Here is a 12173-nt window from a genome sequence, read left to right as displayed (position 1 = left end):
CACGTTTTTAATTTAAATACAAAAACCTGTTGATAAATACTAATAAGAAATATACCACTCAGTGGTTTAAATATAGAGCCCTTTTAAAGACATCAAAAGAACTTTAAAAGAAACGAAGACAGCATTGACGTCATTTAAAGTAATTTCTTTATTTCATCGTACAACACGAGTACAAATGCCGCTCCCGTGCCTCGGAGTATATTTGAAAAGGCACCTTTAAAGAATGCTCCGAGGCCTTCTTGGCGCAGTATAGTAACCCAGCAGTGGGCGGTGCTCTTGTACTGGCGCTCGTTGATGGGCCGACCAGACTGCATCATCATTCTTCGTCTAACAGTATCCAAAGGATATGATGTGATTCCGGCCACAGTTGTTACAGTCTGTCAAAGGCAACAAAATTTTGATACATAAGAAAATATTTCCTCACATATACTTGAGTAATGAGTACACTCCCCATAATTTTTTTTTTACTATTTCACAGGTTTCTTAACTTTTTACGTCGACTGGTAGTCAATGCCTATCACTATAAACATTAAGTTCGTCGTTTGGTCTCTTGCTAACTCCAAATTATACAAGTAAGAGCAAATGCTAGAAGACAATGACCAAAACATACCATGAAATAGTAGTTAAAAAGTAAAAAATACTTTACCTGTGCGATCATCCAAGATATGATTAAAGGGGTATTCTTTGGATCCGGTAGCATGCCGCGTGCAGTGTCGTAGAATCCAAAATATGCGGCGCGATAAATAATAATTCCCTGCACAGATACGACGAACCCACGGTATAAGCCAATAGGACCATCCGATTTTAAAGTCTTAAGAAGACAATCAATTAAACCGTTGAATTCTTTAGACTTGCCTTTTCCGACGTCCGTAGCTAATCTGATGAAAAAAAAAATCAAACGTATAAGTTATGCTACAAAATGTATAATAAATATAAGTTCTGTATGATATTCATTACCTGGTTCTCGCAAAATCTAAGGGATATACAAAACATAAAGACGTCGCGCCAGCAGCACCCCCTGATGCTAAGTTACCGGCGAAATATCTCCAAAATTGAACATTTTTATCGATATCTTTAAGAAAAAACCCCTTGTACACATCCCTAAACGCAAAATTTAGCGCCTGCGTTGGAAAATATCGCAGCACATTCGCTAAATTACCGCGCCAAAAGGATCCTATCCCTTGCTCTTTAGGTATACGCACAATTGCATCCATTATACCTGAAAAACATTTAAATTAAGGTTAAAGTTTCAAATTAGGGTGCGCGAGGTATTGGATTTTTAACATGAGTGTACTAAAAACTCCGAATATTGTCTTCACTTTTTGTTATGAAAGACATCGGCATCATAAATCTATTCTACTAACTTCTTGCCTTTCAATTCTTAGCGTATGAAAAGTGTAGGTTTCAAATTCTGATTAGTTAACCGAAAATAGATTTCGAATAAAAAATTAAGCATACCTTTGTATCGTTTGTCAGCTGCAATCTGTTTAGATACATGCTGCACTTGTAATAATAACTTCACTCGTTCAATGGGTGCTACGGTAGTTTTTGACACTGCGGCAGATATACCACCCGCAAGGAAATCTTTAAGAAATGCGCTACTACCCTTATCCTTCTTTTTATCATCTTTCTTATCGTCTTTCTTTGACATTATCGCAGACTATTTCTCCACGCTTCTATTTCTAATTAAATTCAACTAATACAATCTCAATTCGAATTGTTAAATCGTTTAATAACTATGACTTCTTAGTGTTCCATATCTCGTAGACATTAAAATAAACTATATATGAATAATTTAAACAACACAAACCAATCCCTAGAAATATTTTTTTAGTTAGCAGAAATTAATGTAAGTTGCAAAACTGTGACACTGTTGACAATTGTGGAAGAAATGTATTGTTCTTAATTTTTTTTTATTCTTTTGAATATAGAACGAATTAGAAATCTCCTTAGATGCTACATCTAAGGTCGGCGTTATATTTTAACTTCTATAACTAAATGTAACAATAATGTCTTGGAAATTTCTTCAGAATAAGTTTTTACAAATTACTTTCGTTGTCTAGGTAACCAATGTTGGACCTTATAAATATTTATAGAGAAAATACACGTTATAAGAAACTCCTTGATAACGGTAAAACTTCTTGGTGCTTTACACTAAGAATTTGTTTCGCGTGCGCAGCTTGTGACAGCGTCTTGTATCAATTTTATAAAGAGCCCTGTTGGGCACTTTTTTTACAACTAAGTCCGTTTCGAGAGGTCATACATATTAAATAAGATTAAAATAAAACAAAAAGTTGTGATAAAGATGCTACTTTATTTAATATCTTAATTATTTTTATTGAATTGTTAAATTTTGCTTGATTGGTTAACAGGTTGTTGTAAAATTGACTACTTAAGTAATAATATCAAACAATGCAATAGTTAAACAGTAAATCGGAGCATGTCAATTGTAATAAAACGTATTGAAATACAAAATTTAGCTACATAATTCGTTTATACATAAACGTACATAAAACGTTTTATTTCATTTTGATTCAAATTCATTAATTTTACATAACGATAATCAATGAAGATTTCATTTCGAGAATAACCTATTAGTGAAATTGTACTAAAACTATTTATTGCTATAAATATCTGTGTATTGCACATTATTCATGTCAATAATGCATGCATGTAAAAGCAGTTAAAAAAAAGTTAAAAACAATAATAAACATTTAATTTGGTTACGGTCATGATTGTAAAATACTAAATAAAATCTAGGCTGTAACTAACTAGGGATTACACTTGTAAGCACAATTAACATATTAATAAAATAAAGAAAATGAATTTTTCAACCACCTAATGTAGATGGACTAAAATAGTTAAAAAATGATGAGGTAATATATATTTTAGTGTACATAGCTAAAGTCTTCGAAAGCAAAGCGAAACTGCTATGAAAAATTACTAAATCGCTGTTACTATTTTCTATTATTACGTTATTTCCTATGAATATTATCCGCTCTGCTTTGATCCGTCAATGTGTATAAATAAAAATGTGCTTGTCAATCGCGATGTATGATAGTAAGCCCTTATTGGTAATTGTGCTTATAAGCGATACGTGCAAATTAAATTTCAAAACTGACTCTAAGTCATTAACTAATTATTTGCGTATTTTAGCGGCGTTATCGGCGTTTTCCTTCATGATCCTCGATTTCAGATGATCCTTGTACTTGAGAATGCCACCATTCCATTTGGTTACTGTCGAATTCTCACAAATCCAAATCTCTTCAGCGACCTGAAAACAACATTTACATAAATCTACAACATTGACTATTGATTATTAATTTATCAAAAACAGGAAAACTTAAGTGAGGGTATTTGAGAAATGTTTGAAATCACACTATTCTAAATGTGAATTGATGTATGTTTGTAACTACTATCTCCAAGACTAGAAGTTTTACATAATCTGGAAAGCTAGCATAATTTTTTTTCTGTCATCTATGGTATATGTTCTGCTATTTTTTTGTCTTTAGTATATTAAATTATGTGTAAACATGCATTTGATTTACCATTCCAATTTAATATATTTATTATATATTTTGTAAAAAAATTCCCTTGCTAGAATTACCTCTCAATCAACCAATGGCCAGTGAAAGAACGCTCTCACAAAACAAAAGTCATGAATGTACTGAAATAAATTAATAACATGTCAATAACCTGATTTATGAGCCTGAAGTCGTGACTGACGAGTACCATGCCACCGTCAAAGTCATTAATAGCCTCAGCAAGGGCATCAATAGTCTCCATATCAAGATGATTGGTCGGCTCGTCTAGGAGCAGTAGATGTGGTGTTTGCCACGCGAGCCACGCGAACACGACACGACAACGTTGTCCGTCAGATAATTGACGTAACGGACATATCTGGAATTAAAATTATCTAAATATTTACTATCATACTAATACTATAAATGCGAAAGTTTAGATGGATGGCTGTTTGTTAGACTTTGTTGCCTAAACGGCTGAAAGAATCTCAATGAAATTTGGCATAGACATAGAGGATAGTCTGGAAGAACATATAGGCTACTTGCTTTTGTTAATTTCTAATTCTAGGCTGACGGAGTTGCTAGCGAAAGCTAGTAATTAATAAAATAAAGTGTAAAGCAAAAAACAGCAAAGAAGCAATTTTGCCATGGTAGAAGAAATTGAATTTTAACATCCACAGTTAAAAGTTTTACAAGATATAAATAAAAAATATGGCTTTTACAATTTCATTCACGTAGAGCCACACGGAAATGGCTTGTTTATAATAATTTGACATACCTGTTGACGTCCAGTGAGTCCATATCTTCCAATGATCTTCCTCATTTCCTCACGTTCCCTTACTTCGGGGAACTGCTTCATCATATAGTCCAATGGGGACAAGTCAAGGTCCAACAGTTCATGTAAATGTTGATGATAACGTCCGATACGTAAATGGGAATTCTTACGTATCATACCTGTACTTGGCACCAACTGTAAAAGCAATTTCATTGTTTTACTATTTTTTCTATATTGATTTGTAGAAAGTATGGATGGATTGTATGAAAGTGGATATTTAAAAAGTGATTGAATTCAGATATGATGGCTGATAGAAATGTATGGAAAAACAGCATATACTGTCCCGAACCTCCCAATATGAATTGTAGCCATTGAACTTGTGAATTAAAACTTTTGGGGCCTGTCCCACCAATTGTAAATTGTCTGATAACAATTCAACGAGTAAAATATGTGAAAGAAATATCGGATTTTGTTGCATTATCTGATAGTGACGTAATTTTTAAGCTATCTGTGCTTCTATCAGCCAGTGGTGGGTTAGGCCCTTAATGTGAATACATCACCACATTCTCCGATTATTAATGTAAATACCACAATTGAAATTTACTTAGTCTATTTTAATTTTATTTATAACAAGGGCAAGGTAAATATACTCACATCTCCATAGAGTAGTTTAAGCAGAGTGGATTTCCCAGCACCGTTGGGGCCAACAAGAGCAATCCTGGTATCTAGATCAATTCCAAACTCTAAGTTCTTGTAGATCCATGGCCCGCTATCAGTATATCTGAATGAGACATTCTGCAAAGAAAAAAAATAATTTAAAACACATAGGAAATAACATAAATTGAATTATTCAACACCTCAATATTCTATACCTAAAGCAGTTATAATTTAGAAAAGACATTATTGTCAATAAACAGTCAACATAAATCTTATTTTCTGTGTTAATATCAGAGCAAGTTTCTTTTTTTGGTTAAAATATAAAAATATCATTTACCTGCACCATAATAACTGGTGGTGGTACTTTCCCGCATGAGGGGAAATAAAAGTTAAGGATTTTATCGTCAACCACCTTCTCCGTTAGACCCTGGGCTACCATCTTCGCCAGAGTCTTCTCTTTGGATTGAGCCTGACGAGCAAGCTTGGCTGATCCATGACCGAATCGGCTAATATAATTCTGTCAAAACCAAATTTTACAAATCAATGAAGATTTTTTTTTTATATGTAGTTTGGATAGATGGATGTTTCTTTGCTTGTAACTCCTAAACAATCTGGACATTTACAATAGATTGTAGGAAGGAACAGGATTTCGTTTATAATCTTATTTTAATAATGGTGCTAGTTAACTCACTAAAATTTTAGTTAGTTAAACATAGATTTCCATTTAATAACACTTTTAGAACAAAAATGAGGATTTTCATATGTTAATAATATCAAAAAATGTATTCCGAACTGAACCTACCTTCATATGGGCAATTTGATCTTGCTCCCAGTTGTACTGCTTCATTTGGTTCTCTAATAACTCCAAACGGGTCCGTACAAATGCTTCGTAGTTACCAGTATAGTATTTGAGACGGCGCTTATTCATGTGAACGATATTGGTACAAACACCATTCAAAAAGTCCTGGGAGTGAGAAATTAGCACCAGAATACGCTTGTATCTGAAACAAAGAAATTATATACACTTTATGATATTTAATGTTAAAATAGCTTAAGCCAGTTCACCGCTGCGCAGAATAATGTAATTGTTATTTAAACTTTCTCTAACCTTTCTGTAAAATTTTATGAACCTTTATTCCTGTATCATAATATTATTTTTTTTAATAATATATAGTGACTATGCTTACGATTTAAGTTCTTCTTCAAGCCACACGCAGGCATCCAAGTCGAGATGGTTGGTTGGCTCGTCCAACAGAAGTAAATGCGGTTTCACATATAGTGCACGGGCCAACGCAATGCGCATACGCCAACCTATTAAAAAAAATCTTATAAAGTATTTACAGAGTATCAATGCCCTCTTTTATTTTTTTTATTTTACGCAAGCGAATTAGTTATAAATTAATATGATAACCACTCTTTTTTATTCTTAGGGCTATAAGGGCATAATAGTACTACAAATTGTAGCTTGTACAAATTAGATGTGTTACTGTACATATCTACTGAACACCTAATAACATTTTTGTTTTCAGTTTGTTCATGATTGTATTCACACATCTGTATATGTTTACATTTAATGTAACTGGCTGTTTTAATGTTTGTACAATTGTACCAATATTCTGAATGTTGATTATAAAATATTTACATTTCCCTCTCTGACAATACCATTAGTTTATTCCCTCACTGCTTACTGACTCACGTGTTTATTATGAAAATTTATACGCACAATTCTAGGATCTGGAAATGGTATAAAAGTGTACCTAGACTTAAATTGTTATTTCAAATTACATATAAAGACTAATTCCGTGAATAATGACTAGTTGAAGGAATTCTTTCATTACTATTATTATTTGGTGGCACACTAGGAGCTAGTTAGCCAATATATGTATGTTGTCTCAGAGGTTTTAAGTTTATTTAGTCTATTTTTAAAAGCGTTGACTGTTGGAGCCGCCATTACATTATCTGGATCTGGAAATCTGTATTTAATTAACACATACCTCCAGAGAAGTCTTTAGTTGCTTTTTGTTGCATCTCTTTAGTGAAACCGAGACCATGTAGAATGTTAGCGGCACGAGCCTCTGCAGTGTCAGCACTTAGGTCTTCCAATCTGTCATAGATATCCATCAACTGCTCTTGCGATTCTGGACATATAATAAATAAATCAGTACAACTTAATTAAATCTAACAATAAAATATTTAACTATTAAGTTATAATTAAAATATCTTTGAATTTCAGAAATGTAGATGTTATTTCTATATATGTGAGAATGTTTTTTAATTATTACTTTAGAGAAATGTAAACATTGTTAAGTTTATAATAACATATAGGAAAATATTGGTACATTACTAACCATCATCTTCACAATGAGCCAATTCCTCAGCTAACTTCTCAAGTTTTATTCTTTCCTCATCCACTTCCATAACACATTCCAGAGCAGTTTTATCCGAAGCTGGCATTTCTCGAGTTAGATGGAAAATGTCAATATGATCTGGTATCGGGACTTCCCGACGTCCAAGCACTGATAGTAGAGATGATTTGCCTGAAACAACCATTAATTGACCATGTAATGCAAACTCAGTAAAACTTTTCTGACAATCATATTTAAGCAGTTACAAAAATGGATTTAGAACAATACGATTATTTGTGACATTTAGTTTCATCTAATGACAAAAAGTCTACACTAAAATTTCTAGAATAATATTCCATTCGCACATAACACAACCGGAGGTGACAATCGAAACCTTTTATAATTTCAAATTTGTAACTTCGCGTATGAAAGATGTATAATTCAGTTTGTCAATCATTTATAACATAGCGAATATATTGATATTCAAATTTGATCTTTTAGTGCTTTTTGCAAATGGAAAATAACCATGTTGACGTCAATGGTACATCAATTTGAAATGGAAATGGTTATCGTCTGTCTGGATGATTGAATTGGAAATAAGATGATCTCCTTCAGAACATGGTTTGAGATGTAGCAAATAATACTAAGGTTTAATACAACCACAAGGAACATTCTAGATTGAAACTGAATAACTTTAACAAAAGTTAAAAGACGAATAATGAAAGAAGAAAGACATAAAGTATTCATGGACAAAGAGTAGGAGAAAAGAGTTATATTGCTAAGGCTAATCTTAAAATATATGACAATATGCATTAAATTATTGATCTATTAGTCGCACCAGTAACCTTTGACACTATATTACACTCAATGGCATAAGTTTTAAATACAAATTTCGCTTGAACACTATAATAATACACCTTAATATAAAATAACGCTACAATTAAATACTATTCTATGAGACACACCAAAACTATAATAAACCATATATTTACAAAAACTCTATATGAACTAAATGTTTGACAGCTGTAATCAAATTGATATTAAAAAAATAAGCACTTTGCCAATTACTTGTAACAGATGTTGTTTTCCATTTACATGTCAAGAGTAAATTAATTCGCAAAAATATTGCAATTCAAAATACGACACTGAAGCAAGATAGATTATTTGTCTATAGAAGTATTTGCAAAACTAATTAGAGACACAGTCAAGACCTCCATAACTAAGATGTACAACATAACATAATGTAAAATCTAATCATACTTTTAACTTTAATGCTACATTAGCTTTCGCCCAACTCCATCCTTGTGGAATTAAAAAAATAAAATTGTGTAGCCGATGTGTTCTTCCAGACTATCTTTTATGTCTATGCCAAATTTCATCGAGATCCATTCAGCCATTTAGGCTAGAAACTCCAACAAACATCCTTCTATCCATCCATCCATTTAAAATTCCAAATTCAAAACATTAGTAAGATTATATAAGAAAGCAAAAATAAAATTGTAAATTACGCGTCCATTGCTACCTTAAGATATCAATAAGATAAATAATAATAGAATGCTATTTACTATGTTCTAATGAAAAGAGTGCTAGAATGTGCAGTGGCATTCATGGGTTACAATGAATAAAAGATAAAATAAATTCTTACCACAGCCATTAAGCCCAACGAGACCATATCTTCGTCCACAATTCAATTCCAGCAATGTATCCTGCAGAAGTTCATGCCCATAGAATGTGATTGAGAAATTAGCAATCTTGATGTCTCTGGATCGCGGGTGCACTGCGAGACTTCCAGTACATGAACGAGCCTCAGAGTTCATTTTAGCCTCCGCTTCCAACTTCAAGCATAATGCCTCTAAAATTTTAAGATAATGTAAATAACACTATAATTATGTTGGTTTCATTTCTCATCTAAATCTCTCAATCCAATTACAACCATGATTGGATTAACATTTATTTGCAAATCCATACAAAAATGTGGAGTTTTTATAAACTGTTTTTAGCATTATTTTCAAGCAACATAAAAAACTTTGCCTGATGCAATAAACATTTTGATATAGGTACAGTTGCTTTATAAATATAAAAAACACAAACAAATTTTGTAATTAAACTGTGTTATTTTAAAACCACCATGTGTTATTTTTTATTTACCTGTTTATAAAATGACTTAATAGTTATTACATTAGAAAAGTCTGATGTGTACCATTTTTGAGTCGTGAAGTTTTTTTGACAGGATTAATGGTGAAAATTAAAAAATATTTCAAATTAAACCTTTTAAAATGGCAATCAAAATGTAGGTTTTAATTATTTTTTTATAATGTAATCTAATGGTTAGTGTCTAACATTTTTTAAGGTACTCTCAAACTTCATTGGCGATTGTGTTTCGAAATTCCGGGCAAAAACTGTGCAAGCAATATCGTAATAATGAAAATACCTTCAGCTGTCAATTCACGATCGACAGAGCCATTTGTCGTGGATCCATTCTCCTCAGCCGTTACTCTTGCCACGGGCTTTTTGTTCCGGTTACTAGCCTGCTCTTTTTTCTTTTGTTGTGCACGTTTCTTTGCATCAGAAGGCATAATGCTGTTATATCTGGGCTGTAACAATATTGATAAAATGAATTTACATCTAGGCAATTAAATTTTAAATAACTTCACGGTTAAAACGCCATGAGTATTGAAATGATTCACCAGGCTATAGAACGAAACGCTAATGTTTCATGTTTTTCTTTCTTTATTTTAACCTAATTACACATTTCAATACTGACAAAAGCAATATAGAAACAAGGAAAATTACATACCTATTCAATTTTAATGCGATGATAAGCAAGTTGACAGCGCCGACACGTGCTATTTTCTAAAAGGGAAGTCAAAATGAATGTGTATGTGTCGCAGATGGCCTTCTTCCTGCGTCCTGCGTCTAATGACAGCAGACAGCGGGTTTAATACTGACAGCTTTTTGCCAAAGAAAGATTTCACCAATCAGCGATAGACGTTTCTGGATTAATTTCATGTTATTGGTTTAAAATTGAGCAGTGTGGCCATATATAAAAAAAACTGACGAGTTTCATGGAAATGTACCAAGGGAGCAGCAGATACTGTTTCGAAAATTCATGAATAATGTAAACCTTAACTGCAAGACTTTAAGACATACTTTGGCATACTTTGGCTCATAAGATGCCAGTTGCCAGATGAAATAATGTAGTCTATTGATTTAATAGTTGAAATGTCAGATTTGTAATAATCTTCTTTCTTTTGTTGCAAAAAATACAACGTTTTTCGCTGTTATATATAATTATATAAATGATTTGTCATGAGACGATTTTAGAAATGTCACTTGTATAACCTTCTACAATCTATGGCACTTTTTTGACATTGACAGAGGGGCGCTAGTTTGTTTTTAGAGTTACCAGTAGGCTAAAAATTCCTGGCTTTTTTTTTAATTCTCCCATTGCTAATTTTTGAAATAACAAATTGCCAACTGCCATGTGATCCTTGTAAGACCATAATGTAAAGTCTACTTACCACTGGCATAAATGTAGAAAAGATACATATGGTGAGAGTACAATAATATATGCAGACAATTGTTTTATTTAAAAGAAAGCCGTTGTTAGGAAGATAAAAAAGTTACCGTTAACTTTCATTTCAAAATGGTCCAATATTTTTGGTCTTTAGATGGACAGGTTGTTGCTAGGAAATTAAAGCTTTTGCATGATTCCAACTTAAAAGCCTAATAATGTTATTTACAGTATTTACCTTATTAGTATATTATATTTTAGTATAACATTGTATTATCTGTCGTTCGAATCCTCAGCACCTCCACCAACTTCTAATATTATGGCTTGTAGTTTTTGTCCCCTCTTCGCAACACGTTTTTTCAAATTTACTTATCCTCTAAGTTTTAATAGCGTAAAAACTAGGACCTAAGTGTGTGTTGAGTGTAGGGCCTTTTTTTTTAAAAACAGAATCACTCAAAAACACACCGTCAGTGGCATTGGGGAAGGCCTATGTCCAGCAGTGGTCAGATAAAGATTGATGATGATATTATTATCATCATATATCATAATAAAACTAATAATAGTGGTATTGCTAATGTCCTGCATAAAAAAGATGTGTATTTATAACACTTTATTATATTAGTATAGATAAAAAGAAAAAACTAAAAAAAATGTTATACAAAGCAAGATGTGTGCGTAGTAGGTTTTTTTCGATATTGCATACAGACATTTCATTTAATTAATATGTATCTCTAATTTTATTAGGTGGAAGATTTTTCTAAAACCTGGTAACATTTACCTACGCAGATGCCACTTTCTCATTGGTCAAATGTGATTTTTTATGGTGACTGTTTTTGACTATTACAGAGTGCGTATTCTTGTCTATAACTGGAAAAATATCTCCTACATAAGTCTGTAATTGTGTTAAACAAAACAAGTGTAAACACCAAATAAAAGACATTCGATTGACTTTACAACTATACTCCGTAGAATAATTAATGATAATGATCATTCTTTTCATATCAATCCAATCAAATTAATTCCTTGGTTAAAGGTAACCACAATAAAAAGGGATCTATTAAATCAACAGGTTTGATATAGGACTATATAATTGTTAAAGAGCTTTGAAACGAGACATGTTTCCTGCCTCATGTGTAAAATTAAATAAATGAATAAAAAACAATCAAACAAAAGTATAAATAAAAAGGAATAATTTAATAACGGACGTGTTCAACCGTTAATATTTTAATACATAATTGATAACACACAATTCAACAAAATAATTGTACACCAAACCCAGCCAATATGCTATGTTAACAATTAGGTATATAATTTAGAAATTTATTATTGCAGCTTTATAAGGTGAGAGTCAAAATGGCGGG

General features: G+C 32.2%; 2 protein-coding genes and 1 long non-coding RNA gene across 3 annotated transcripts in view; 1 reads left to right on the top strand and 2 right to left on the bottom strand.

Annotated features, from left to right (window-relative positions):
* Positions 1–124: 124 nt before the first annotated feature.
* On the bottom strand, positions 125–1878 carry LOC106099349 (ADP,ATP carrier protein-like). The gene is made up of 4 exons (XM_013277876.1): positions 1459–1878; positions 958–1219; positions 647–878; positions 125–377 (listed from the first exon to the last, which is right to left on the bottom strand). The coding sequence occupies exons 1-4, from the start codon at positions 1649–1651 to the stop codon at positions 135–137; spliced, it is 930 nt and encodes a 309-aa protein (XP_013133330.1). The 5' UTR covers positions 1652–1878; the 3' UTR covers positions 125–134.
* Positions 1879–2294: 416 nt separating this feature from the next.
* LOC106099367 (ATP-binding cassette sub-family F member 2) lies at positions 2295–10236 on the bottom strand. The gene is made up of 12 exons (XM_013277900.1): positions 10096–10236; positions 9730–9892; positions 8944–9150; positions 7302–7490; positions 6948–7091; positions 6141–6264; positions 5756–5954; positions 5291–5470; positions 4951–5091; positions 4300–4491; positions 3697–3900; positions 2295–3274 (listed from the first exon to the last, which is right to left on the bottom strand). The coding sequence occupies exons 2-12, from the start codon at positions 9872–9874 to the stop codon at positions 3140–3142; spliced, it is 1860 nt and encodes a 619-aa protein (XP_013133354.1). The 5' UTR covers positions 9875–9892; positions 10096–10236; the 3' UTR covers positions 2295–3139.
* Positions 10237–11981: 1745 nt separating this feature from the next.
* The window catches only part of LOC106099344, a 4803-nt gene continuing 4611 nt past the window's right edge, over positions 11982–12173 (top strand). Inside the window, exon 1 of the long non-coding RNA XR_001225374.1 lies at positions 11982–12153. This is a non-coding gene — a long non-coding RNA (uncharacterized LOC106099344). The remainder of the gene's footprint in view (positions 12154–12173) is intronic.

The sequence above is a fragment of the Papilio polytes genome, unplaced genomic scaffold (genome assembly GCF_000836215.1).
Source record: "Papilio polytes unplaced genomic scaffold, Ppol_1.0 DF824381.1, whole genome shotgun sequence".
Classification (NCBI taxonomy): Eukaryota; Metazoa; Arthropoda; class Insecta; order Lepidoptera; family Papilionidae; genus Papilio; species Papilio polytes.
Note: the sequence above shows the minus strand (reverse complement) of the source record. Positions and strands in the feature narration are given on the sequence as shown.